This window comes from Lotus japonicus, chromosome 5, assembly GCF_012489685.1.
Source record: "Lotus japonicus ecotype B-129 chromosome 5, LjGifu_v1.2".
In the NCBI taxonomy this organism is placed as follows: domain Eukaryota; kingdom Viridiplantae; phylum Streptophyta; class Magnoliopsida; order Fabales; family Fabaceae; genus Lotus; species Lotus japonicus.
Genome location: NC_080045.1, coordinates 53696564 through 53721450, shown reverse-complemented (window position 1 = coordinate 53721450; position 24887 = coordinate 53696564). Strand labels below are relative to the sequence as shown.

Below are 24887 nucleotides of genomic sequence, written 5' to 3'. Positions count from 1 at the left end.
TTTTCATCTGTCCTATCTAAACTCCTTAACATATTGTGACCTCTTGCTTAAGAATTAAAATATTGTATATAGAGATACAGGAGGACAATGGGAGCATATCAAGTTAAGTTAAAAGATTACATGTATTTATGAAATAATTAGCACGAAAGTTTATGATTACACTAGGAGAAAGATGTAAATTTGGGCGTGTGGTTCTGTGTTCTTAAAGTTATTTTTTATGATTTTATATAAAATAATACCGAATTTTAGATATTCAAATAATATAAACATGTCACATACAACTTTTATATATATATATATATATATATATATATATTCTCTTCTCATCGCATAATCATCATATATTACATATCACTACTTTTCACTTCACTTGTCTCATTTACAATTTGGAGTTTATACACTCTCTTAGTGTCCACCGCTGATTTTGTGATAGAAAAATATAAAGTAGTGTTGAGATTTAACTCATTATATTTTGGGCTAAAATCTTTAGTTTATTAAGATTTGATTTAATGTGGATTGTAAAAGGTTTTAAGGGATTGTTATAGGATTTATTAGGATTTTATTGTAAAATAGAGATCAATAGAATCCACTATAAATAGGATAACAATGTAACCCTAAAATTTGTATTTGGTATCACATGCTTCATGCCACAAGTAATACAAAGGAGTTATAGCCGCAGAGGTAGGCAATTTGGCCGAACTACCATGCCAGTCACCAGTGACAAGTTCGAGTTGGGCATGGACTTGTTACAAAGTTCTCGGTGTTAAGCATGAGGAGGAGTACAATCCCAAGGAATCGAAGTTTTGAAGACTGAGGCAGGTATCTTCACAGGCAGTTCGAGAATTCGCCAAGGTGGAGATTGTTGGGTTTTTGGCTCATTAGAAAGAGAAAAAATTAGAAAGATTTGTTTCAGATTTGTTTCTGTTTTATTTTGGGTAAAATATGTTCAGTTTATTAGGATTTGATTTAAGAGGATTGTGTATGGGTCCTCGTCGTGACTCTCCCCAACAAGTAGATATGAAAAAAATGTGATGAGAAGTGAGAACGATGTAGGCGTGTGATTGTCAGCACATATTTAAAGATAAATTCAATTTTATGTTTTTTTATATGTATTTGTATTTACGTTCAAGTTGGTTTTACTCAATATCTTTTGTGTATACTTGTATTTACATTCAAGTTGGTTTTACCCTAATAACATAAGAGACATTTGGTCAAAATTACATTCAAACTGTCTTAGAATATTGTGCGTTGACACAAATACAAACACATCACGTGTCATTGAAGTGGATGTAACTATGTGAGTTTGACCAACTTAAACGTAAATATAAACAAACATGTATAACTTAACTATGATTTTCTACACCTAATTCATTTATGATGAACTGAGCGATGTATGTAGGTGAGTACACATATTACGCACCTGCTCATTCAAGCGGTACATACTTTATTTTTTAAAGGAAAATATTTTGCTCAAATTTTGTGTTTTAGAAAAGTTGGTCATACTATATAATGATTTTTTTCCCCTCGAATATGATTATCTCTCCTTTAGAGGATAAGAGTTTATTCCAAAGTAGCCAATCATGAGAACAAATATGCTTACCAGAATTCATGTCAAATCAGTCCCCATTTTTTTTTTCTCCAAGCTTTTAATAGACATCACTATGAACTCACATCATAAAAAGTATATATAAGCAGCAGGCCGCCAATTACATAACACCAATCTTGAACGAGTCATTATAAAGCCAACCACAAAACTCAAACTCTTGTGCTTGGTACAGGGTACTTGAAGCAGGTTCTATCCATCTATATATGGCACAGAGTAGCGGATATGATGGAAACAATATTATTCCTTTACTACCCAATAATGATGAAACGGTATGTGTGTCATGTGTATATATATTATGTTCAACTTATCCATTGTAATGTATGCATGATGCAACAATCAATTCATGTAAATAAAAGACATTAATTGCATATTATCTTTTGTCTTGTAGGATGATAATTTGAACTTGGAAGACTTATCCAAGGGCCCCCTACCCCTTGGATTAAAACTCACATTGACTCCTGAGATGCTGCAATTCAAAGAAGCCAAGAAAGTTGAGAAATTGAAGGCTGCACATTTTCAATCGTATATGCTCATGATTGGGTTTTTCAAGGTATGGTATCTAATAAAATAGCTCAAATATTGAATGCATGTTAGATTAATGTAGATAAAAAATGGTTTTATGAATATTAAATGTGCAGATTGAGGCTAAATATCCGGAAGATTTGGTAGCAAAGTTTTACTATGCTAAGAGAAAACTAGTGTGGGAAATGTTACGTGATGGTTTAAAAGACAAAATTGAAATACAATGGGACAACATTACTGCCATTCGAGCTGTTATTCAAGAGGGAATTCTGGAGATTGAGGTATATATTTTAATTTTTCTTCTATAATATTTAAGTCTCTGCATTTTCATATTTTATGCTCCTAAGTTAGAAGTTAGAACCTTAATGAATGAATATTTCTAAAATGGTTAATTTGACCTCTATCACATGATGTAGGTAGACAGAGTTCCATTGTTCTTTCGCGAGGTTGAGCCGAAGCCTGGAAAGCATACAATGTGGGCCATATCTCAAGATTTCACTAATGGGCAAGCTTCCATATACCGGTGTGTATCTCATGTTGAAATCAATTTTTATTAATTTTTTTTTTACTTAAGTACATAATATGAATATTTAAAGAGTTTAATTTCTATGCACCGATAGGTTCTAGGTTTTAAAATTCTATCCGGTCATTTACTAAATTCAGGTACTGAGTCAATTGGTCACCGTCAGTGGTTCAAAATGATCGAATTTTATCAAAGATTTTTTTATGTTTTTCGTTGTTATAATACTATTATATGCTACCTGTAGCCAAATTTATAAGAATCAAATGAGAGATTTATTTTGATCATTTTCATAAGAACCAACTTAGAGTTTGTTGTGTATTAATTACTTTTTGACAAGATTACCCTTACTTAATAGAACTTTCTCTCTCTTTTCACTCTCTTAAGCATTAATAATGCATAAATTTTAAGAAAAGTGATTTAGGGCAATTTTGGAAGTTCAATATTAATTGAGAACAAACTTAATGCATTTAACCACTTTAATTGGATTTCTCAAACTGTGTGAACTAGTTTTTTGATTCTTGTACATAAGATCAAAAGTAGTATTAAATAATTTGCAACTATTCTTCTTGAAGCATCATAGGCGTCGTAGCTGCCCAAGTCACTCGCCCGATGGGGGTCGAGCTACCTGAATGGCAGAAGGATTACTTGCCACATTAGTAGGATGGCTCGCCAGCCAGGGGAGGCGCTTGGTCGAGCCTTAATGAGTCACACTTAGTCTTTCAGTATTGACCAAGCTAAGTCACATAGGAATTGACATAGTTTTGACAACCAGTCCATCACTCACCACGACCTGAGCGAGACATCTACATGAGGATCGCCGGATTCGTGTATCATTCAAGTGAACACCTAATGGGAAGTCTATGACTAGGGGATAAGTAAGGCGTGTTCAAACTATGGCATCGTTAAGTATTTGAGTTAAGTGTGAAATGATTTGTTTCATCCATAAGACATTTTGCCTGAATTATAAGGCTAAGTGTGTCTTAATAAGTCGTTGTGTCTTTGCTACGGCTTTTGGAGAGGCGACTCTTACCTACGTCTTCATTTATATGGGCAAACATTTTAAATAGGAAGTCTCTAACCAGTCAACAAGTCCACAAGTCATCGCGCCTAAAATATGAAAGCTAAGCGTGTTTTAATAATTCGCAGTGTCTTTGCTATGGCTTATGGAGAGGTGACTCTGAGCTACATTTTCATTTATATGGGCCAATGTTTTAACTGGGAAGTCTATCTCCACTTCAGGAATAATTTTTTCAAATATTTTATACTATTTAATTTCTTATTTTAAATTATTTTGAATAAACGATCTTAACTCATGTTCAAAAGCTGATATGCCCTCTCTTAGCTTGAAATATTTTCCACAAACTAGATATTCATTTAATTTGCTAGCGTTTATATATAGAATCATTTCTTATTTCATTTTTTTCTTCTTGAAATTCACTATCTTCAAATATTTTTACTCAGGAGGCACTATCTTCTATTCCCTCCTGGCGTTCTTGACCAACACTACGCAAAGCTATTGCAATGTGACAATCGATTGTTGGAGTTGAGCCAAAAATCTTTTCCTAATTCGCAGTTTGCTTATTTTGATTCAGAATTAGATCAAGGAACAACATATTATTCTTTTGGTCATGATCCACATGTACATGGACCAAACTCCTCAGTTATTGAGCAACAATATAATTTATTTTCACCTCAAAAAGTTCAGTTGCCTCTAATTCCTATTAATGGCCCAACTTCAGGTATGAAATCACAATTTCTATTTTTATAGTACGTTGTGCTTATTATAATTAACATTTCAAGTGGGATTAAAATTAAAAGATTGATGCTGATCTTACCTAATTAGGGCCTAAAAACATTTGCTTTTTCTACAGATGAGGCAATTAACAATAAAATGCTTCAAGATCCAATAAACCCTTGGAGTCAAGGCCTTCATTACGACACTTTAAGCGAAAGAGGCTTACAACAAAATAGATTTGAATTGAACTATGAGCCCCTTAATTGGTCACATTTTCATTGTATCCCTGAAATTGAATATGATCATTAAAGACATGAATGTGAACATGATGTGATTTTGAACAAATGAATAGTTTTTTTTTTTTGGTACATAACAAATGAATAGTTTGAAAGTGAAAGAAGTAATCACGAATTATTTGGGGAATGAAATTTTGATCTTACGAAAAGATATTTGGATTTAGAATTTGGTTGTAGATGTTGGTTACCTGTAATGTAAACTGGTTCCAGGTTCACTCATATATACTACTGACACTTAAGATATTTTTTACCGGAATGATATACACTAGTGATTATACCCGTGCGATGCACGGGATCTAAATCATTAATTTCGTTGAAAAAATTACGATTAATTTAATCTAATCATGATTCCTTATTTTATTATTACTCAGATCTCACCATACCACATATATTTATATTATTCATTTTTTAAATTTAAAATTAAATTAATGCTGCAACTAAAAAATATTTAATTAATATTTATAACAATATAATTTATAAGTAGACTTAATTATATTTAAATCCGGACAAAGAGGTTCGAAGGAGACGCAAAACCAGCTCTAGCCGGTCAAAACTGAGTACATGAACTGGAAATAAATTGTATGACTTCGACATGGTACACTTGAGCACACCACGATTTAGATTCGATGGAATTCAACTTAAAGTAGTGTTATCTTATTTTTCAAAGTAGTGTTATCTTATTTTTCGATGGAATTCAGCTTTATTCACATTAAGAGATTCATATGAACCTGTCAATGAGAGTAAAACATCCAAGTCGACAATGGATAAATCATAAAAATTAAAAAATCTAGAAAACAAACATCAATAAATGCATTAACCAAAGCCAAACACAACAAATACAAAACATATTTTTAACACTAACAAATGAGATACCTTTCAAGTTCCAACAGATAATTCCATGCAGTCTGTGGTTAACCCTTTTAATGAAATTTCAGCTTTCTAAAACAAACTATGTATATATTTCCATAAAAGCATATTGATAGCACACAACTGAATTACCATAGAAACTGAAAGTTAGCGAGCTTTAAATGAATTAATTTTTCATTTAAGAGATATCATTTCTAATCAACACCCACAACCCCGCCAGCCATGTAAAAAATTGGGATTCTCAAAACAATTTCATCCTTGTGATACCAAGCATTGCCTAAATGAAAAGGAAGAGAGCAAAAAGAGTCCCTGAAAATGACCATAAATTAATGTGTTAGAATAATCAAACTGCTCTAAAGGGGACATCAATTTTTATAATATCTATATAAAATTTGAAGACAAAAATAAATAATAGTACAATAAGTACTCTATGACTAATTAACATGATAAGTAACTTACTTTAGACCAGAAAAAGTGGAAAGAAGATGAATAGGTTCTCATAGTGCACATAAGAAATGTATAGTGGCAAAGAAACTAAAAAGGAAGAAGTTAAGATCAACTCCAAATAACATACTACACAATTTGAAGAGAATGAGGAGACAAACTGGAAACATTTGTGGAAGTTCATAATGTTTTGTTAGTCATCGAGGGACACTAAAAAGAGAAATGAAGAAACTGAAAGGAGGAGGGTTTGGATAAAGTCATAGCTACTTTGCTAGTCTGAGAAACATATGATGTGCGGGTTGCTCAATCAATAACATGACCTAAGTGGCTAAGCACCAAGATGATGCGCAAATAATGAGTTCAAAATTCTACAACTTGTACTAAACATTAAGTTATCCTATCGAAATCACTTTTCCTATAAATGAATCTAAACATAAATCAATTCACTTTCAACTCACTTTTTACCATCATCAGTTTTACCAAAATCAATTTTATCCAAAACTTATTCTAACAACACTGATCCAAACACATGTGAACCTACCTGATTTCTTTTCAAAATCACATATCCACAGACGTGTAAATCTACCTAAGTTTCCTACTGTGTAATGACGCTTTATTTCTTTATATGATATATATATATATATATATATTATTCTCTTTTTTCGAAAGAAAAAAATCTACCTAAGTTTCCAAATACACATTAAACAAATAATCAACAATAAGCATGATTACCTTTGGGTTGAAAAGAGAACGTCTCAAGTTGAAGAACAACCATCACATATACTATTATGAGCCATTGCTGTGAGCACTTGTCCACTCTTGGTTTTATAGTGCACTCCGCACTCCTTTGATTGTCCCATTTTCTTCAAGTAAAGACGTAACAGTTCCTTGTTTTGACACTGCACAAAATTGGAAGTAAGAAGATGTAAGTGTAAGATTCAAAGAATTTTTTTTAACTTCAAAAGAAATGATTCCTTCAAGAATGAAAATATGATAAAAACATGTATATACTTTGGAAGAGATGAAGCATTCTCTCGCATTCTCTGAATGAAAAGGTCTTTGTGAAAACTTCTCCCAGAGATATCAGAGTCAAATTTCTTCAAGGGATAAGAAAGCTTGGTATTTTCCCATCCTTATAAAGTGTATATCCAAAAATTCTCTGAGCATCAATTTCATCCACACAATATGCAATTAATCATATATTAGTGCCTCCAATTCACATCTGCCACAATTATAATAGCATATGAAATGAAATTTACCCAAATTAGTTCTGATGCAGTACATAAGTTGAATGAGGCATCATACTAATGTCTTCATTTGTAGAATGATATAATACAGAAGTTGATCCAGTTTCATTTGTTAAATCTAGGGTCACAACATAATGAATCCTACCCTATGGCTTCCTTGGCGGATCTCTTATGACATATTGTCAAACCTCCTAAGTCTCCTATAATCTAACGTGTTAGAATTTAAAAATAACACCTTAAATAGAGTTGCTATAAAAAAACATATTCCATGAAAATTAGTGAAAACATGCATGTGAGAATCTCAAATTTCACACTGCAAGACAAGCAATGGGGAATAATGGAGGCACTTCCTTTGCCTAAAACACATTGATCTATGCTATTATAACTAATAAGTGACAGTTCTAATACTAATATCAATACAGGGAAGCAACCAAAGACACAAATACTCGAAAAATTAAAGAAAGGCTAGTCTCCAACAACACAAACACGCCATAAAACTTGTGAAATAACATGATGAATCACTGAACACTTAAATAATTGAATGATGCACAACAATAATAGAAAAGATACACTTAACACACCCCACCCACCAAGATAAACTTGTCCTGCTGTGATGCTAGAAAATTATAAATATCCATGTACATTGAGTTTTTCAAATGTAAATAAATAACTTCATAATAGAGTACATTTATTTTTGAAATTCAGGTGCCATGATGTACTGATATACATCTTACATCTTGTTTTACATGATACACCAACATATCAGATGAGATCAATATGCAACACCCGAATTATCCGCATACATTTTATGCAAGATTCTATTTTAACCCCATAAATTATTATAAGACCTTCAACAACTATTTCAGATTAATCTAGAGTACAACTGTATGAAACATCATTGAGAATACCACCATACATAATAAATATTTTGTAGTTTGTAGTACTTTGTACAATAGGCTAAAATTAAAATTCCAAAGAGGCTGACGTTGAACCCATAACCTGTGTAAGACGTGTTTCCACAGCAACAATCTTGATTCTTGAGTGCAATTCACATGGATGATGATGAGGATCCACTGCCAAATCTCACAGCAATTGGGCTCTTCACACGGTAACTTCCATCACTCCACTCAATGGACCCAAAACTCTGAGAACCACCATACCCAACTGTAGTGAGAGTGACCTCAAAAGCCTGTGTCTTGTTCTTAGCACTGAACACAAGCTTGCTTTGGTGAGACATTAACATCAACACCATTAGGAGCATTCACCTTGACACTGTAGGGGATCACCTCTTGCTGTTTGTCAAAAAATGAAAACTTTAACATCGACCTTTCTTGCATGTGCTATTAAGAAATTGAAATGGAAAGAGAGTATCACATTACAAAAGGAAAGAGAAATCGTGATTGAGGGTCACCGGGAAACTTACCAAACTGGGTTTTGCGGTGGTTGTGTCGTCGGGGATGCTTGCGGTTGTTGAAGGGGGTGTTTGTCGGTTCTCCGGTGAAGTGGGGCGGCGGCTATTGAAAGGGAAGCACAACAGAGAGGGAAGAATAGAGGCAAATCTCGGTATTTCGAGACAACGAAGCCATGACACCAAAACCTTAACAAAAGATGGGTGTTTCGAGAAGTCTATCGGAGGGATTACTCATGACTCAAGCGGTGCCAATGGCTGATCACCGTTTGGGTTTTTATAGCTGCCATGCGCATTTGACAAAGAAAGAAGATGAGAAAAGGGGGGTAAATGGGGAAGAGGGGAAGATTGCAGCAGATTTGCAATCTGCAGAGAAGATACTCCGTACCTACGTTTTCAGACATCCTGCATAGGTATCGGAAAAACCGCTCCAAGACCCGACCCTTGACCCGGCCCTTGCAGATTTCTTTTGATGAACAGTACCCAAAACCCTCTAGCTTTAGTTAGTTATAGATTTTATATTAGATTAGAATTAGAACTAAATTATAATCTATATATATATTAAAGCAGTAACATTCCAATCATGTCATTATCAAAAACCTCAGCTTCATAATATTTTGTACTCCCTCCGTCCCTAATTATAAGCTAACATTGAGACTTTTTTTGTGTCACTAAATATAAGCTAACCTTGCAAAAGTTAATATTTCTTTCCATATTCACCCTTGCATTTATTGGTAGTGGAGCACCACCATTAGTAGTACAATGATGAAAAAATGTTATCATAAATAGGGGTAAACATAGAAAGTTGTACATTTTTTTTGAAAACCAATGCATCAATTAAGACTTTCTTAATAAGTGTGATTTTTACAACTTTAGCTTATAATTAGGGACGGAGGGAGTAATATTTTATTCTCTTCCCTTTGCACCACAACTCGACACGTGTTCCATGAGGATTATTATATTCAGATTTATTCCTCCCTCCTTCATTCTCTCTCTTCTCCCATTATCTCCATTAATTTTATCTCCCCCATTTACTCGGCCTTCTCAACTATTTATTTTGAGTGTTTGATACTATCTGTTTTCTATATTCAATTAACTCTCATTCCATTACTTTTCTCTCTCCCACCAACAACCTCGTTAAATCCCCCCCCCTGATTTCTTTCTTCTCCTCCTACGTTAATTCTCTTTTTTTTTTGTTGGAACCCAAATTAATTATTCCCTGGAACTCTAGAAAACATTTTCCATGCTCCATTGATATTTCATATAATCGATGGCCCTGCCGCCCATTCCAATTTCCCAATATCCTTCCCACGCCCCATTAATTCCTTTTGAACTTTTTCTTTCTGTATTTGTGCCCAATTAATATTGTTCATTCCCACTACAATTTCCTACTGATCAACCACATTCAATTGTTGATTCAACTTCTGTTTTTTCTAAATCGTGATGAAATCCAAATGTTTCAACATTAATTTAGAAATTTTAAATCCAGTTCTCTCCTCTCATCGACAGCTTCGTCCCCCACCGCCCCTCAACAGGACATCGACATCTGCCACTCCTATTCCCTTATCTCTTTCACCGAGTCTCATAAGAAAGACGAAGCTCAAGTGGTGCGTCGCTTCCTATTGCAACCTCGGCTGCTAGGTTACATGCAACCTCGGTTGTTGGCGTTGCCCCAACCTTCATCCAGGTATAAATATCCATCTCGCATAATCCAATTTTTTTGTTTAAATTGTCCCTTCTAAAGCTTGGTTTTTCCCTAACTCTTATATTCTGCTTTCATGATTAGATCTTCCCTTTCTCAGTCTCACCGTTTATTTCCAGGTACGCAATTCATGTTTTTCGGTTTCATATGAGGTGTAGGGCTTAATTGATTTAGGATTTTAAATTTATAAACTTTTTCATTCAATTTCTCTTTTACTATTGCTGTTTCAGCTTCAAAATGGGCGGAAGGGAAAAAACTGAGGAATTAATATAGTACCTTAAGGTTGTGTTTGGATGGGGGAATATTTGAGGGGAATGTAATTTTAGAGGGTATTTCAAATCCCTTCAATTAATATACCTTGTTTGGATATCTAATGTGGAGAATTCTCAAATTACTAGTAATTAAATGAGGTATTTTACTCAATAGGATTTAGGGTAATTGAAATCACCTCAAAATAGGAGGAATTTCAAATTCTTCATCTCTCCCTTAACCCTATCTAAATTCAGTAAAGAAAATTAATCTCGGCTAAAAACCCTAAAATCGGCCATAAACTCGAACGTCAACCAAAAACTTAAAAATCGGCCCAAAACCCTAAAAATTGGCCCGACACTAAAAAATCGGCCGAAAACAGAAAGATGGTCCAAAACCCTAAAAATCGATCCGACTCTCAAAAAGCGGCTGAAAACTCGAAAGTCAGCACAAAACCCTAAAAATTTGCCGATAACCCTAAGAATCGGCCGAAAACATGAAAGTCGGCATGAAACTAAAAAATCGACCCAAAACCCTAAACTCGGCTGAAAACTCAAAAATCGGCCGAAAACTCAAAATTCGGCCGAAAACTCTAAAATCGGCCCAAAACCCTAAAAATCAGCAAAATACTCAAAAATCAGCACAAACCCCTAAAAATCGGCCTGACACACAAAAATTGACCGAAAACCCAAAATCGGCTCATAACCCTAAAAATTGGCCGATAACCCTAAGAATCGGCCGAAAACTTGAAAGTTTGGCCGAAACTAAAAAATCAACCCAAAACCCTAAAATCGGCCCAAAACTCAAAAATCGGCCCAAAACCCTAAAATCGGCCGAAAACTCGAAATTCGGCACAAAACCCTAAAAATCGGCCGAAAACCCGAAAGGTCGGGTTTTAGGGTTTTCAGTCAATTTTTGAGTGTCGGGCTGATTTTTAGGGTTTTGTGCCGACTTTTGAGTTTTCGGACGATTTTTTAAAGTCGGGCAATTTTTAGGGTTATCGGCCGATTTTTGAGTTTCCAGTCGATTTTTGGGTTTTTGGGGATTTTTGAGTTTCGGGCCGAATTTCACGTTTTCGGCCGATTCTTAGGGTTATCGGCCAATTTTTAGGATTATGGGCCGATTTTGGGTTTTCGGTCAATTTTTTAGGGTCCGGGCGATTTTTAGGGTTTTGTGCCGACTTTTGAGTTTTCGGCCGATTTTTTCGAGTCTGACCGATTTTTAGGGTTTTCGGACGGCTTTTGAGTTTTCAGCCGATATTTGAGAGTCAGGTCGATTTTTAGGGTTATGGGCCGATTTTTGAATTTCGAGTCGAGTTTCACGTTTTCGACCTATTTTTAGGGATTTCTTGCCGTTTTAGGGTTTTGGGCCGCTTTTTAGGGTTTTGTGTCGACTTTTGAGTTTTCGGCTGATTATTGAGAGTCGGGCCGATTTTTAGGGTTTTCGACTGATTTTTAGGTTTTCGGCCGACTTTTGGGTTTTCGGCCGACTTTCGGTTTTTCAGCCACTTTTTAGGCTTTTATGTCGACTTTTAAGGTTTCGGTCTATTTTTGAGAGTCGGGCTGATTTTTAGGGTTTTCGGCCGATTATATTAAGATAAAAACAATTAAATGAAGGAAATTCATTTATATTACCAAAACAAAGAATTTTACAATTGAGCGAATTTCAACATTTTATCCAAACAATAAAATTTGAAATTCAAGGGAATTCAATTGATTCCTCCAATTGATTCAATTAATCAATTGAATTCCCTAGCATTTAAAATCTCTTGAATTTCTACAATCCCTCATCCAAACACAACCTAAGAGCATGTATTGTTGGTGTAAATAGATTTCCACTGTTCTGTTAGTAAATAATCAGTGTGATTTTGCCTTAACCTGTTGTTGATCGATTGTGGATTTTTGTACTTTGATTCATTCTTAGAATCTAATCTCACATGGTAGTGTGTTTTTTATTTTCTATGTGATTTGATATGTTACTCCCTTTTCTTTTCTATGTGATTTTTATTTCATTATTTCATTTTGATTTTTGTTAGTTTACTCACTGTAACCTTATAAGGTTATTACCTATAAGGTTTGATGTACATTAGTTTCAGCTTTATTTTGCTGGGAAACAAAGTCATAAAAGATGTTTTTTTAATGTGGAAGTGTTTCTCCGATGTTTTTTTTTTTCCAAATTCTAATTAGATTTAGTATTTTTTTTTCCAGACTGAACCAGATATAAGATAGGATTGGTGTCTTTGTGAGCATTGTGAGCACCAAAATCCCATTCCAAGGAATTGGAAAAAATATATCGGAGATGACATTCAATATTGCTTCTGCTGTCAAGGTCCAAAGATTTAAATTCAATAACATTTAATTTTATCAACGATTCTGAACAAGATGCATGCCCGTGAACAGGAGGAGAGGAAACAAAATCTCCAGTCTGCTATTCCGCATTGTTGCATCTAATTAAAATCAACGATTCTGAACAAGATGCATGCCCGTGAACAGGAGGAGAGGAAACAAAATCTGTACAGGTATATCTGAGTTTCGTTGGGATCAGTAGTTTATTGAGCAAGCACATCTCTCAAATAAACTCACGGGATTGGTTAAAAAATAAATGATTAGTTGAATTTTTTAGAAATTGAGAGAAGGACTGCGAAAATTTTGTGCAAACTATAATAACAGGACCTATTTTAATATCTTTTCTCCTATTGTGGGCTCATTAGAGCTGCAAACTATTATTGGATATCCATGATTTGTTGCATGTGAATATCTGCAGGAAGGAGGAGATGAATTCTTCCTGTATATACATTCTTGAACTTCATGTTTTTCTTCCGTCTATATGTTTCATTTTCCTCTTATGCTTGCTTCTCTTTCCTGATTTAATCTTTGGGTGCCTATGTATGTAGGTAGCGTTAGAAAAGAGAGTCTTCTCTTTTATAATTGAACTTCAAGTGAGTTCTTAATATGACTATATTATAATTCTAATTTTAACTCCAGTGGTTTTTAGTTTTAAGGTGAATCAATGCATGTTGTTTGGCTGGAGGTGCTTCCTATCTAAACTCATAACATGTTATGTTAAATTAATCTAGATGCAAAAGAGATTCGGAATGAATTATGATAAAGGATCTAAGCTGCAGTTAAGGCTCATGATAATCTGCTTCCTCTGTCTGATTCATTGGTTAACAACCTCTGCCAATCTGCTTCTTGCTGTATTTCCATTTACTGTCAGTCACAGTTAGTTCTCTTTATTATTTTTGTTTCTATTTCTATGTTCATTTAGCTTATTCACATTACTTTTTCAAATAGATTTAAATAACTATTTTTTTATGATAATGGCTGTGAGTCCATTTTATTAGTGTCATGCACATACTCTGCTGAGACTTAGGGCCCGTTTGGTGGCCAGGATAAGATAGGATAGGATATGATAGGAAAGCAGGATATCAACAGGATATGATAAGAGCAGGATAGATTGTTATCCTGTCAAGCGTTTGGTGTGCACCAGATAGGATATACCTATATCCTATCCTGTGTTTGAGGTGGACTGGATAACAACAGGATATGATAAATATTATACTCAATTGACAGAATTACCCTTTAGTGTAAATTAAATGTATATTTTTCCAAAATTATATTTTACACAGTATTTAAAATTAATATCTAAAATTATATCAATAAAAATAGTTTTTAATTAGTTGTATGATATAAATAATTTTATTATTTTTTAATTATTTTCATAAAGGACACTTTTGTTTTATTTTTTCGAAAAAACAAAAGAAATGTTTGATTAAATAGTAGCATAGGCAAAAACTCTCTCAAGTGACTAACAAAGATTATAACCTACATACAAAAACAAGAGCCACAAATATTATAAACTAGTCCTAATGAAGTTGCTCACTAATAATAAAGACCAAAATAGATAAGTTCAAACCATAATTTGAGACAGCATTATCAGCACCCCAAGGCACATCCAAACTTGAAAAACCATGGGTATTAAATAAGGATACCAAAAATAGTGAAAATATAATAGATAAGTTGAATCATGTGCTTCTTATAAATAACATAAATATCATAAACATCCTCCATCAAAATAAAGTAACATAGCATAAACACCGCCCAACAAAATGGTGTATTATCCGAATGTAATAGAGGAGCAATGTCATCTCCACCCTAGAAATAACATCACAAAGCCAAATAACATAAACATCCAACAAAATGGTGAACTATCCGAATGTAGTAGAGAAGCCAACATAAACAAAGCAAAATAACATAAACATTGTCTAACAATATGTCATTCTCCAAAGCAATTATATCAATGATTTCACAAACTTGAGACGATCCTCTCCATGACAAGCCCAAAACATGTGCACACGATGAGGCATAGACATTATTTTATCTCCAGCTGCATAACGCTCTTGATCTGTTAAACCCATTTTCAGCAGCTCATCCATGACGCCCCTGGAATCATCAAACATGTCTTTATCAACTTTGAGGCTATTACTAGCCTCAGCCAATCTTTCAGCACTTAATTCAAGCCATTTCCCAAGAGTGTTTCCTAATTCAGATATACTATTAGCAATCAGATTTGCTCCTCTGTTTTTTTTCCTTGATTGACTTTCCACAAGGTCATCTTTTCTGCATTGTGATTTATTAACAGATGATGTCGGGGTCATCTCCACTCTAACATCATCATGATGAGCTTGTTCTTCCTCTTCTTTATCCAATTCCTCAACAACATCTGCAGGTGAATAAGCTAATTTTCCAGTAGCACGGTCTTTTCCAAAGGCATAAGCAAGCTTTTCAAGGAGTGGAATTCGTGCATTCCTATAATCTTTTGCATTTGGATGACTCTAAAACAACACAAAATGAAAATAATTTAATTTATCACAAATATATTGTCAAAGAAAAGAATTCATTAGTGAGGAAAAATTAGAAACACAAACCTTTATATACTCATTCCAGACATCTTCACTATCCACCTTAATCATCTTCTTCTCATCATCCCAACCAAATCCACTTTGATTCAGCATATCATAAACAACATTATAAACTCCCTTGAGCCTCTTCATTGCAGATTCAATATGTGGTTTCACCTTAATACCACATCCAGGAAACTTCTTCTCTAATTTAGCCTCAGCTGCTTTCAAAGTATTTCCTTTGAATTGTCCATTTTCATACTTTTGACCTTGGTTAACAGCTTCAATCAATATGTCTAATAATGCTTCATCCTCATCATTAGACCATTGTCTACGATCTCTCTTTCTCTTGTTGTTTTGCTGGATGCTGCTTTCAGAGTCCATTCCTATGAGATACTCAAATTTTTATTCAACATATTTCAAAAAAATAATTAAGACATAAGGCATGAATATGTCATATGCAAACACAATGGCCCAAATTTCATAATGTAGTGCAATAAATACAAACAAATAAACAGATGTCATAGTTCATTATCAAAGTACACAAACCAAATACATAACCAAATTTCCAAAAAAATAATAGACAAAGGTACACAATGGCCCAAATTTCATAATGTAGTGCAATAAATACAAACAAATAAACAGATGTCCTAATTCATATTTCTAGTAGCAACCCATTCATTCCACATCTGTGTAGCTAAATTTTCTCTCCAGGCAGACCACTCCTCAGTTGTCTCAATTGTACTAATAGGATCATTATGTGCTACATCCTCATTACGAAGGAGATCACATAACAAATTAAAAGACCTAATATCCATACGAAGTTGATCAATACATGTCACATCATCTCGATTGATCAATCTCTGTAATAACTCTCCTCTTAAACCTTCTCCACTTATAGGTAGTTGCCTAAGACAACTATTTTCATAAAACCATTGTGCAGAAGAGCTAACTGCCATTGCAATGCCAAAACAAACCCCCACCATATGGTAGAACGTAGTTTCCATAATTAAATATGTTAACATTCGACGCTGCTTTTGATTCATATTTACCCCTGTTATCAATACACAATTATGACAAGTATAAACATAGCAAACTATTAATATGAAATTTATGGTTCCATAGACCCAAGAAAATAAAAAGCAGAATTAGGAAAAATATAAACATGTCCAAATCAATCTGAAACAAATAGGGAAAATGTAGCTTCCACTAATTCTTCTTCCTTTCTAAAGACATCCTTTGTTTTAATTTCTTGTCCAGTTTGCTTACATTATACTTCTCATTTAATACCTAAAATTCTGAATTGGTTCACCAAATGGCTTTCTATAAACCTTTCTCTATTTCTCTGTTTATACTAGGTAAGTAGGTAGTCTAAGCTACTCAAATTAAGGTGCAGCAGAACATCCAAAGTTTCCCTTCATGTTTGGACTCTAAATCAATGATTTGGACTAAAGCTACAAAATTGGCTCATATGTGCTCGTGTAATTTCCAATGGAAAAATAGAGAGTTCAATTTATGTCATGGTAAGGCAAATTGGAAGGAATTTAATCTCTGTAGTGGCAGGTTCTTTATGCAGTTTTTCTGGCGCACATGGAGGCTGGTTCCATGCTGCTCTGAAAAATCATCAACAATGTCACCCCGATGAGTCCGCGTCCTGTCTAATATGAAGTTTGTGGGAAAATCAACCCCACTCCCCTAACTTCTGTGTCTTCAATGGTAAAGGAAATAAGGGGAAAAAATAAATATGACATATATATTTAATCTGGTAGCCTAGATCAATTCAAAATTGCAGCAAATTGAATAAAATTGCAACACAAACATGCCCGTATTGTATCTGAAACAAAGAGGGAAAAATTGATATGACAACATCAACAAAATAGGGAAAACACGGTACCATATATCAATTGATTAAACATGGAAACAAACACAGATAAGTAAACAATGAATTGAACAACCAGATCAGTTACAATAAATTAGGGCAAATATGATAGAAGAAAATGAAGGAAAAAAAGATAACAAATCCAATGGAAGAAAGCATAGGTGAAAGAGGAAAACGAAAGATGAGAGGAAGAAAACGTTTTCCCCTTTCTGTGAAAACAGGATATATAAAGAGGAGAAGAAGAAGAAGAACGACATAGGAGAGGAGTTAGGAGACATATCTGCAACGAAGGTTCCGGCGATGAACGCGGCCGGCAGCACTGGAAGCAGAAGAAGAACGCCGGCAGCACTGGAACGCACGAGAAGAATGAAGGAGGAAGGAGACTAGGGCTTGCAGAAGTTGAACGCGTGAAAGATATGAGGAGAAGAACGTAAAAAAAATTCTTATCCTATCCGTTCGGTTTCTATCCTGTGTCCCCCCTAGGATAAAAAAAATAACTAAAGAGGTAGGATATGATAGGATAAAAGGATAAGCTATCATATCCTATTGGGCCACCAAACACTGGATTAAAACAGGATAGGATAAGTATCATATCATATCCTATCCTATCCTGTCCACCAAACGGGCCCTTAGAGTTAGTTGGATTGTTATTTTTTTTATTTGCTTTTGTTCCTTCATCTTAATTTGGCAGTGTTCCCTTTTTTTTTCCCTGTCATAGCAAAAGGTTCCCTTGATGTAAGCATGTGTTTTCTTCTTTATTGTCTGTCTTACTAATTTCATCATATGAGAAGGGAGACCTGACTTTTCTTCTCCCATATGTTTATGTAAAATGGAAGAAATATTTGGAAGAATTATAGGGAACTGATGAAATAATCTTTATTCTCACAGATTGGTGAACTGGTTTTATTCTCACAGATTGGTGAACTGATTTTTTACTCATTTCAGAGCTTGATTCAGAGAAAGACAGTGTAGCAGCTCAAGAAGAAGAAGATGAATCTGTTCAAGAGCACTTTTCACCCCTACTACCACTATTCCACTTCACTTTCTGAATGAAGCTTTTGGTGAAACTGATTCATCAGATGAAGATTATTTCCTTTTCAATGAAAACTCAGTGACATCTGATTCAGAGTCAAAATCATCTGATGAAAAGTGGTCTAATCTTGGGCAACAGTGACAAAATTGATGATTCTGAAGCTTATTATGAGAGAGGAAAGACCAGAGGACATGGATGAAAATCAATCTTCATGTGATAGAAAATTTTCAGAATTTGGAGTTCATGGTGTTTATTTTGAAGATGAGTATATTGAAATGGAGCCTGGCATGAAGCGTTTTAAGTCTTTGAATGTGCATGGTTTTGGTGATGTATCAGAACCTGATGAGCAAGATGAGGATGATTTTGAATGGGAGCATGAGAATATTGTGGAACAGCTGAAAGTGGAAGTGAGAAATTCAAGGCATGGAGGAAACTCGATATCTTGAATTACCAGACCATGCGTGCATTAGATAAGAATTGAATTAACTTAATTACTTTGTCAAACTATATTTCAGTTTTGGTCAGTTTCAATTTCAATGTTGGTGTTAAATTTTTCAGCATGTTGCTTAAAGATCAAAAAATGAGGTCTTGAGTCTTAACTATACTGATCACACATGCTTAATCAAAAGTTATATTTTTTACACTCTCATATCTGCAATTCAAGTCTTTTTTGCTCTAATTTCATATATCTTTTATCACCTATATACGTTTTTCCTTGATCAATGTTTTTGTCAGACACATTCAATCAACTTGAAGATTTTTTTAAGACACTCTTGGATACGATCTTAGCTTGGTGGACCATTGTGTATTTTACACCCATAATATTTTGCTAATAATGTGCTCATCAAGCTATTCATACCTTATTTTTCCAATAATGAAGCTAGAGATAGTGACAGGTCTGTGTCATGAATTTCAATTCTATTCTATATGCTGTAGCAATTTTTTTTCTCATTTTCAGTGATCTAATTTAAACATCAAAGACAATATAATATCAGTGATTGAGAGTGGTTCAAATTTTCTGTATTATACAATGCATTCAATAAAGTTGAAGGAACCTTCAACATTACTTTTGGATTGGTTCTCTCCGGTGTGCGTTCACACTTCTTCTTGGTTGAATTTCAGGTATGATTAGCCATTCAAATGATTATGTTCTACTGCACCATGATTGAACTTCATTTTTCTTGATCACATAGGAAGTTATGGATGGCTATTCTGTGAGGCTGATATTTCAGTTATCATTGTCTCTAATTGAACGAAACTGTTTGAAATCTTGAGTTATGGGTTTCTATTGTCGTTGTGTTTTCTGTTCTTGATTATTTTGCATGTCGATGTTAATTGGATGCAAATTGAGATTTTGCCTATATGAAGTTTTTCACATTCTCCGTTTTGTTTGTCGTCTTGGTGTTAATGCTTTTGTTTGTCGTCTTGGTGTTAATGCTTCCTCCGATGCAGGTACAAGGATTAAAAAGAATTGATAGATCATAGTTGTAGATAAGCAGTTATCAAAGAAGTTATGGCTCCAAGGAAATAAATATTAGAAGCATTTCCGTCTTTCTGCTATTGATGATAAGAGTCATGGAAAGTTGTAGTTAAAATTCAAAGCTTTAATTGTTCTAAATTCGCTTAACTAAAAGTTTGATTATATGTGTTTTTCAGGGGGTTTCCGATTTGCCTCAAGCATGTTTAGTGCTACTAGATGCCGGGAGTAGTGATGGATCTGTGAAAAAAGATTCAGTTTTATAAATTAATCTCCTCTTTTAAGTGATCTTGAAAATGCCGCTCAAATTTCTCTGGCTTATTATTTGTTTAGTCATTCCTTGCTTTAAGATTTTTTTTTTTAATTTACAATCTCCTATTCTCCCTTTTGTTTTTTCTCTCACCATCTTCCTGGAACCAATACAAGAAATACATGTATTTCTTATTTTGTGGATGTTTAATTGTATTTGGTGTTTTGGTGTAAGATCATGAACCATAAATTAAGTTGTAAAACTGTATTTATTGATCTCTTTCCCATCCAAATAATTCTTACCCAATATTTGAGTTTTTTAAATTCTAAGTTGAAAGGACCCTACTGTGTCATCCAATTCCCTTTAAAAATTTAGGTTGACTAATAAAATATTTGAATCATTCTCGTTATAAAAATATTATTGAATAATATCAATAAAACAATAAATTTATTTATAATTCAATTATTAAAAAATTGAATATTATTTAATATTTTAAAAAACTAAACCTATGAACGTTTTCTCTGTCTATTATTCGTGGGCAAAATGCAAACTTGATAACATTTGGGGTTTAACACTTTTTAAATTCTAATTACCCTTCTTTTAAAATAATCAATTTTAATGTTCCCACTTATTTTTGATGCAGCCCAAACATCAAAATAATGATTAGGAAGTGGGTTGGGTTTTTCCATAAGTTGTGTATTAATGTTTCATTTTCCCCACAAATATTCCATCTACTTCCCAAAGTGAGTTGTTTTGAAACAGGCTTCATCTGGACGTGTTTTCAAGTAGTATTTCATAACTCTCCTATCATCTCTTTCGTTTTATTTCTCACTATCTTCCTCATTAAATCTGCACCAAGTTGTTCTTTCTTCTTCTCTCTTTAGAAATTTTGAATTTGAAGTTCAGAATATTTTTATTTACCATGGACTATTAATGCTTCCACTATGCATAATATTCATTGGGAACTGGCACGGCTTTCAAGTTTCACTTCTTGCATGATACATGCCTAAATTATAAGAGCAAAATCCACTGTGCACGGTAAAAACATTCTACTTAAAAACCCTTTCGTGTTACGCTAATAGAAAAACTAATTTTCAAATAATTTAAGTGCACTGTTTCTAATTTTGAAATAAATTTCCGAGCAATTATATATATATAATATATATATATATATATATGTATTTTAGTTTCACTTTGTAAGTCCTGAACCTAATACATTTAAATATATGTATTTACATCTTTGAGGCAAAAATTATTTATACGAATTTTGTTCATAATTGAAGATTTTATTACACTCAAATTAGACTTGCCCATATCCATCAGAAGTTATTTTGGTCATGTTTTGGCTTTCTTTTCCGTGTGAGTTGTGGATCAATTGTGGTTGGACATGTAAAATTTGTATTTCTTCAAGAGTATAGTTTTTTTGAGCTAATATTTACAAGAAATTACTCAATTTTTATATTTATTATTTTTAATAATTTAAGAGTATATATATATATAAAGATTATAAAGTATTAATTAATTAATTAATATATATATATATATTGTCAAAAAAAATTATGTTTGAATTACCTGGTAAAAAATTCTCACGGGAGGAATATTTTACATGAAAATAATTTCATGTCAAAATTAATTGAAAATTAAATTCTAATACTGTTTTAATACCTTTTCATATTTTTATAATTATATATATGTATGATAATTTGATGATGAAAATATGTCGTGCAAAGATTATAAGACCTTTTTTTTAAATGCAAATTTGGAACAAGTCAATACATATACAATGTATATTATTTATATTTAAATTACAAGGTTGATAGCTCCCACGGAAGGAATTTTTTGAATGAAAATTCTTCCACATAAAAATTAATATACAAATAAATTTTAATAAAAGTTGTGTGAAATTTTGTCGGTTGTGTGATATTCGTTGTGGTTTTTTTTGTCGAGTGCTCATTTTTGTTAGTCTCTTAATGGTAGTAGCTAAAAATATCGGCAAATATCAATTTTAGTATATCAATTTTGTTATGAGTCATTGTATTGCTTCATACCTGAATATTAAGATCAAATTCCACTGTGCACGGTTAAGAACATTCTACATGAAAACAATTTCATGTTAAAGCTAATAGAAAAGGTAATTTTCAAAAAAAAATTAAGTGCTCAGTTCATAATTTTAAAATAAGTTCAAGAACATTCTACATGAATATTTATGTATTTTGATTTCACTTGGCAAGTCCCCAATATAATAGACCTAAATATATGAATTTATATTTTCAGGGCAAAAATCATTTATACGCCCCATGTGCAGAATTGAAGACTTTGGCTAATTATTTTGTTTTTTTTTGAAATATTTATATTGGTTAAATTGGTGTATGGGTACAAAACACTATAATTAAGTGTCCGAATTTATGTTATTTTTTAATATCTACATCTTTATTATGATTGTTTTTTTATGTGTATTATCTTCAATTATTTATGATCAAAGTATTTATTAATGTATCAAATACAATAGTAAACTTCACTGTGCAGTGCACATGCAAAAATACTAGGTTTAGGACAAGGTTCATTATTATTACCTGGAGGTAGAACTGCTCACTCTAGATTCTCTACTCCTATTTCAATCCATGAATTATCAACATGTAATGTCCGTCAAGGTTCTTCTAAAGCTGAGATGCTTCAAAGGCAATTCTGATTATTTAGGATGAAGCCTCAATGCTGAACAAGCACTGTTTTGAAGCTCTAGACATAACTTTAAATGACATTATGAAGACTCAAGCAACTTTGGGTCATGATAAACTGTTTTGTGAAAAAGTAGTTGTTTTGGGTGGAGACATCAGGCAGATTCTTCCAGTCATTTTTAAAGGAAGTAGATCTGACATCGTTTCTTTTGCTGTGAATTCTTCATACCTATGGAATCATTGTAAAGTAATGAAGTTAACTACCAACATGAGATTACAACAAGCTACGTCCTCTTCTTCATCCTTGGAAGTTAAAGAATTTGCAGATTGACTTCTTCAAGTAGGCGATGAGACAGTTAAGCCAATCGATGAGGATGATTCTATTATAGAGATTCCCTCTGATTTGTTGGTAAGAGAGTCTGATAATCCTTTACTTGAGTTAGTATATTTTGCATATCACAATGTTGTTGATAATTTGGAAAACCATGCATATTTTGAACAAAGAGCACTCCTCGCACCTACTCTTGAAAGAGTTGAAGAGGTAAATAACTTCATGATGTCAATGATTCCTGTGGAGGTAACAAAATATTTGAGTTACGATACTCCATGTAGGTCAGATAAAGATTCTGAAATAGATGTAGAATGGTTCACTTCAAAATTCCTAAATGATGTTAAATGCTCTGGTATTCCCAACCACATAATTGTTCTGAAAGTTGGGGTTCCTATCATGCTGATTCGAAACATTGATCAGTCTGCTGGATTGTGTAATGGAACTAGATTGATAGTGACTGCTTTGACACCCTATATAGCTCTTTCCGGTACAAAAACAGGTAAACCGGTTTATATTCCTAGACTTAGCTTAACTCCTTCTGACACTGACCTTCCATTCAAATTCTCAAGAAGGCAGTTCCCTATAACTATGTGTTTTGCTATGACTATAAATAAGAGCCAAGGCCAATCATTATCCCATGTTGTATTATATCTTCCTAGGCATGTGTTTACGCACGATCAACTATATGTAGCTTTATCGAGAGTTAAATCTAGAAAAGGGTTGAAGATACTTATAGTGGATGAAAAAAAAGTAGTATCTAATTGCACTCGGAATGTCGTGTATGAAGAAGTTTTCCATAACATATGAATGGTTAGATTATCTATCTTAGATTTAATACTTCTTTGTATCATGCACATTGTAATTAACCTGCTGTATTCTTTTTTGTCTTATTTAAATCATTTTTCAAATTGTTGCAGATTCAATATATTTGAAGTGATCATGGGACAACAAGCAACAAGTGGATGCATAAGGAACCTCTTTTTCTTTTTGTTGCTGAATTATATTGCTGTAATTTTCAGCTTTTGTTGGTTTCAATTGAGATTTGATTGTTGTGGAAACGTTTTCAATTTAGGTTAAATTGTATTCTCATTTTATGGCAGCTAATCGGATCAATTTCATGTATTAATATTTAAATTCCATTTTCAAAACGATCATGTTAACAACGTAAGAAATTTAGAATCGTCTTTCGCCGTGCAGCGCACGGGTAAAAACACTAGTGTTTATACTAAATCGGAATGAGTTTGATGGATGTGCATTGTTGGTGTAAATACGTGTTAAATTTACATATCTAATCTTGCTCATTCATCAAGTGATAGTCGTCAAATTATAGCTTAAGTGGTAAGAGTTTGGGCACATATGAGTTGGAGGAGGAAGGTCAAATGATAAATTCTTGAATGGTGCAATTTATCCTTCCAATAATCCAAAGTGATATTTTAGAAAATTATATCCAATAAAATTGCCTTCAACTTAAAAACTCTAAAAAATCTGAAATCTGAAACAAAAACGCAATTTATCTCATTTTATTAGTCTACATTAGACATATGTTAGTAATATAATAATAATAAAATAATAAAATATTATGCATATAAATGTTATCATAAATGTATTTTTGTTAGAATATTATTATGTATTTAACCATATTAACCACGAGAGAAATTATTCATTTTATTAACTATTAGCAGTTTTTAATAAATTAATTTATTGCTAATATATCTATAAACTAGTTGCTCCGTCGCGATTGGC

At 33.2% G+C, this 24887-nt stretch overlaps 3 protein-coding genes and 1 long non-coding RNA gene across 4 annotated transcripts; 2 read left to right on the top strand and 2 right to left on the bottom strand.

Moving 5' to 3' along the window:
* Positions 1 to 1701: 1701 nt before the first annotated feature.
* Positions 1702 to 4888, top strand: LOC130718802 (uncharacterized). The gene is made up of 6 exons (XM_057569426.1): positions 1702 to 1875; positions 1995 to 2156; positions 2245 to 2409; positions 2545 to 2651; positions 4113 to 4390; positions 4523 to 4888. Exons 1-6 carry the CDS (start codon positions 1810 to 1812, stop codon positions 4693 to 4695), a joined length of 951 nt encoding a protein of 316 aa, XP_057425409.1. The 5' UTR covers positions 1702 to 1809; the 3' UTR covers positions 4696 to 4888.
* A 3161-nt stretch (positions 4889 to 8049) lies between these two features.
* LOC130720304 (uncharacterized) lies at positions 8050 to 9126 on the bottom strand. Its single transcript, XR_009013031.1, has 3 exons — positions 9037 to 9126; positions 8664 to 8931; positions 8050 to 8532 (listed from the first exon to the last, which is right to left on the bottom strand). It is a non-coding gene; the product is annotated as an uncharacterized LOC130720304 (long non-coding RNA).
* A 5479-nt stretch (positions 9127 to 14605) lies between these two features.
* On the bottom strand, positions 14606 to 15908 carry LOC130721136 (uncharacterized protein At2g29880-like). Its single transcript, XM_057571874.1, has 2 exons — positions 15527 to 15908; positions 14606 to 15433 (listed from the first exon to the last, which is right to left on the bottom strand). The coding sequence occupies exons 1-2, from the start codon at positions 15881 to 15883 to the stop codon at positions 14891 to 14893; spliced, it is 900 nt and encodes a 299-aa protein (XP_057427857.1). The 5' UTR covers positions 15884 to 15908; the 3' UTR covers positions 14606 to 14890.
* A 6939-nt stretch (positions 15909 to 22847) lies between these two features.
* Positions 22848 to 24081, top strand: LOC130719790 (uncharacterized). Its single transcript, XM_057570400.1, has 3 exons — positions 22848 to 23055; positions 23158 to 23643; positions 24062 to 24081. The coding sequence occupies exons 1-3, from the start codon at positions 22848 to 22850 to the stop codon at positions 24079 to 24081; spliced, it is 714 nt and encodes a 237-aa protein (XP_057426383.1).
* Positions 24082 to 24887: the final 806 nt, after the last annotated feature.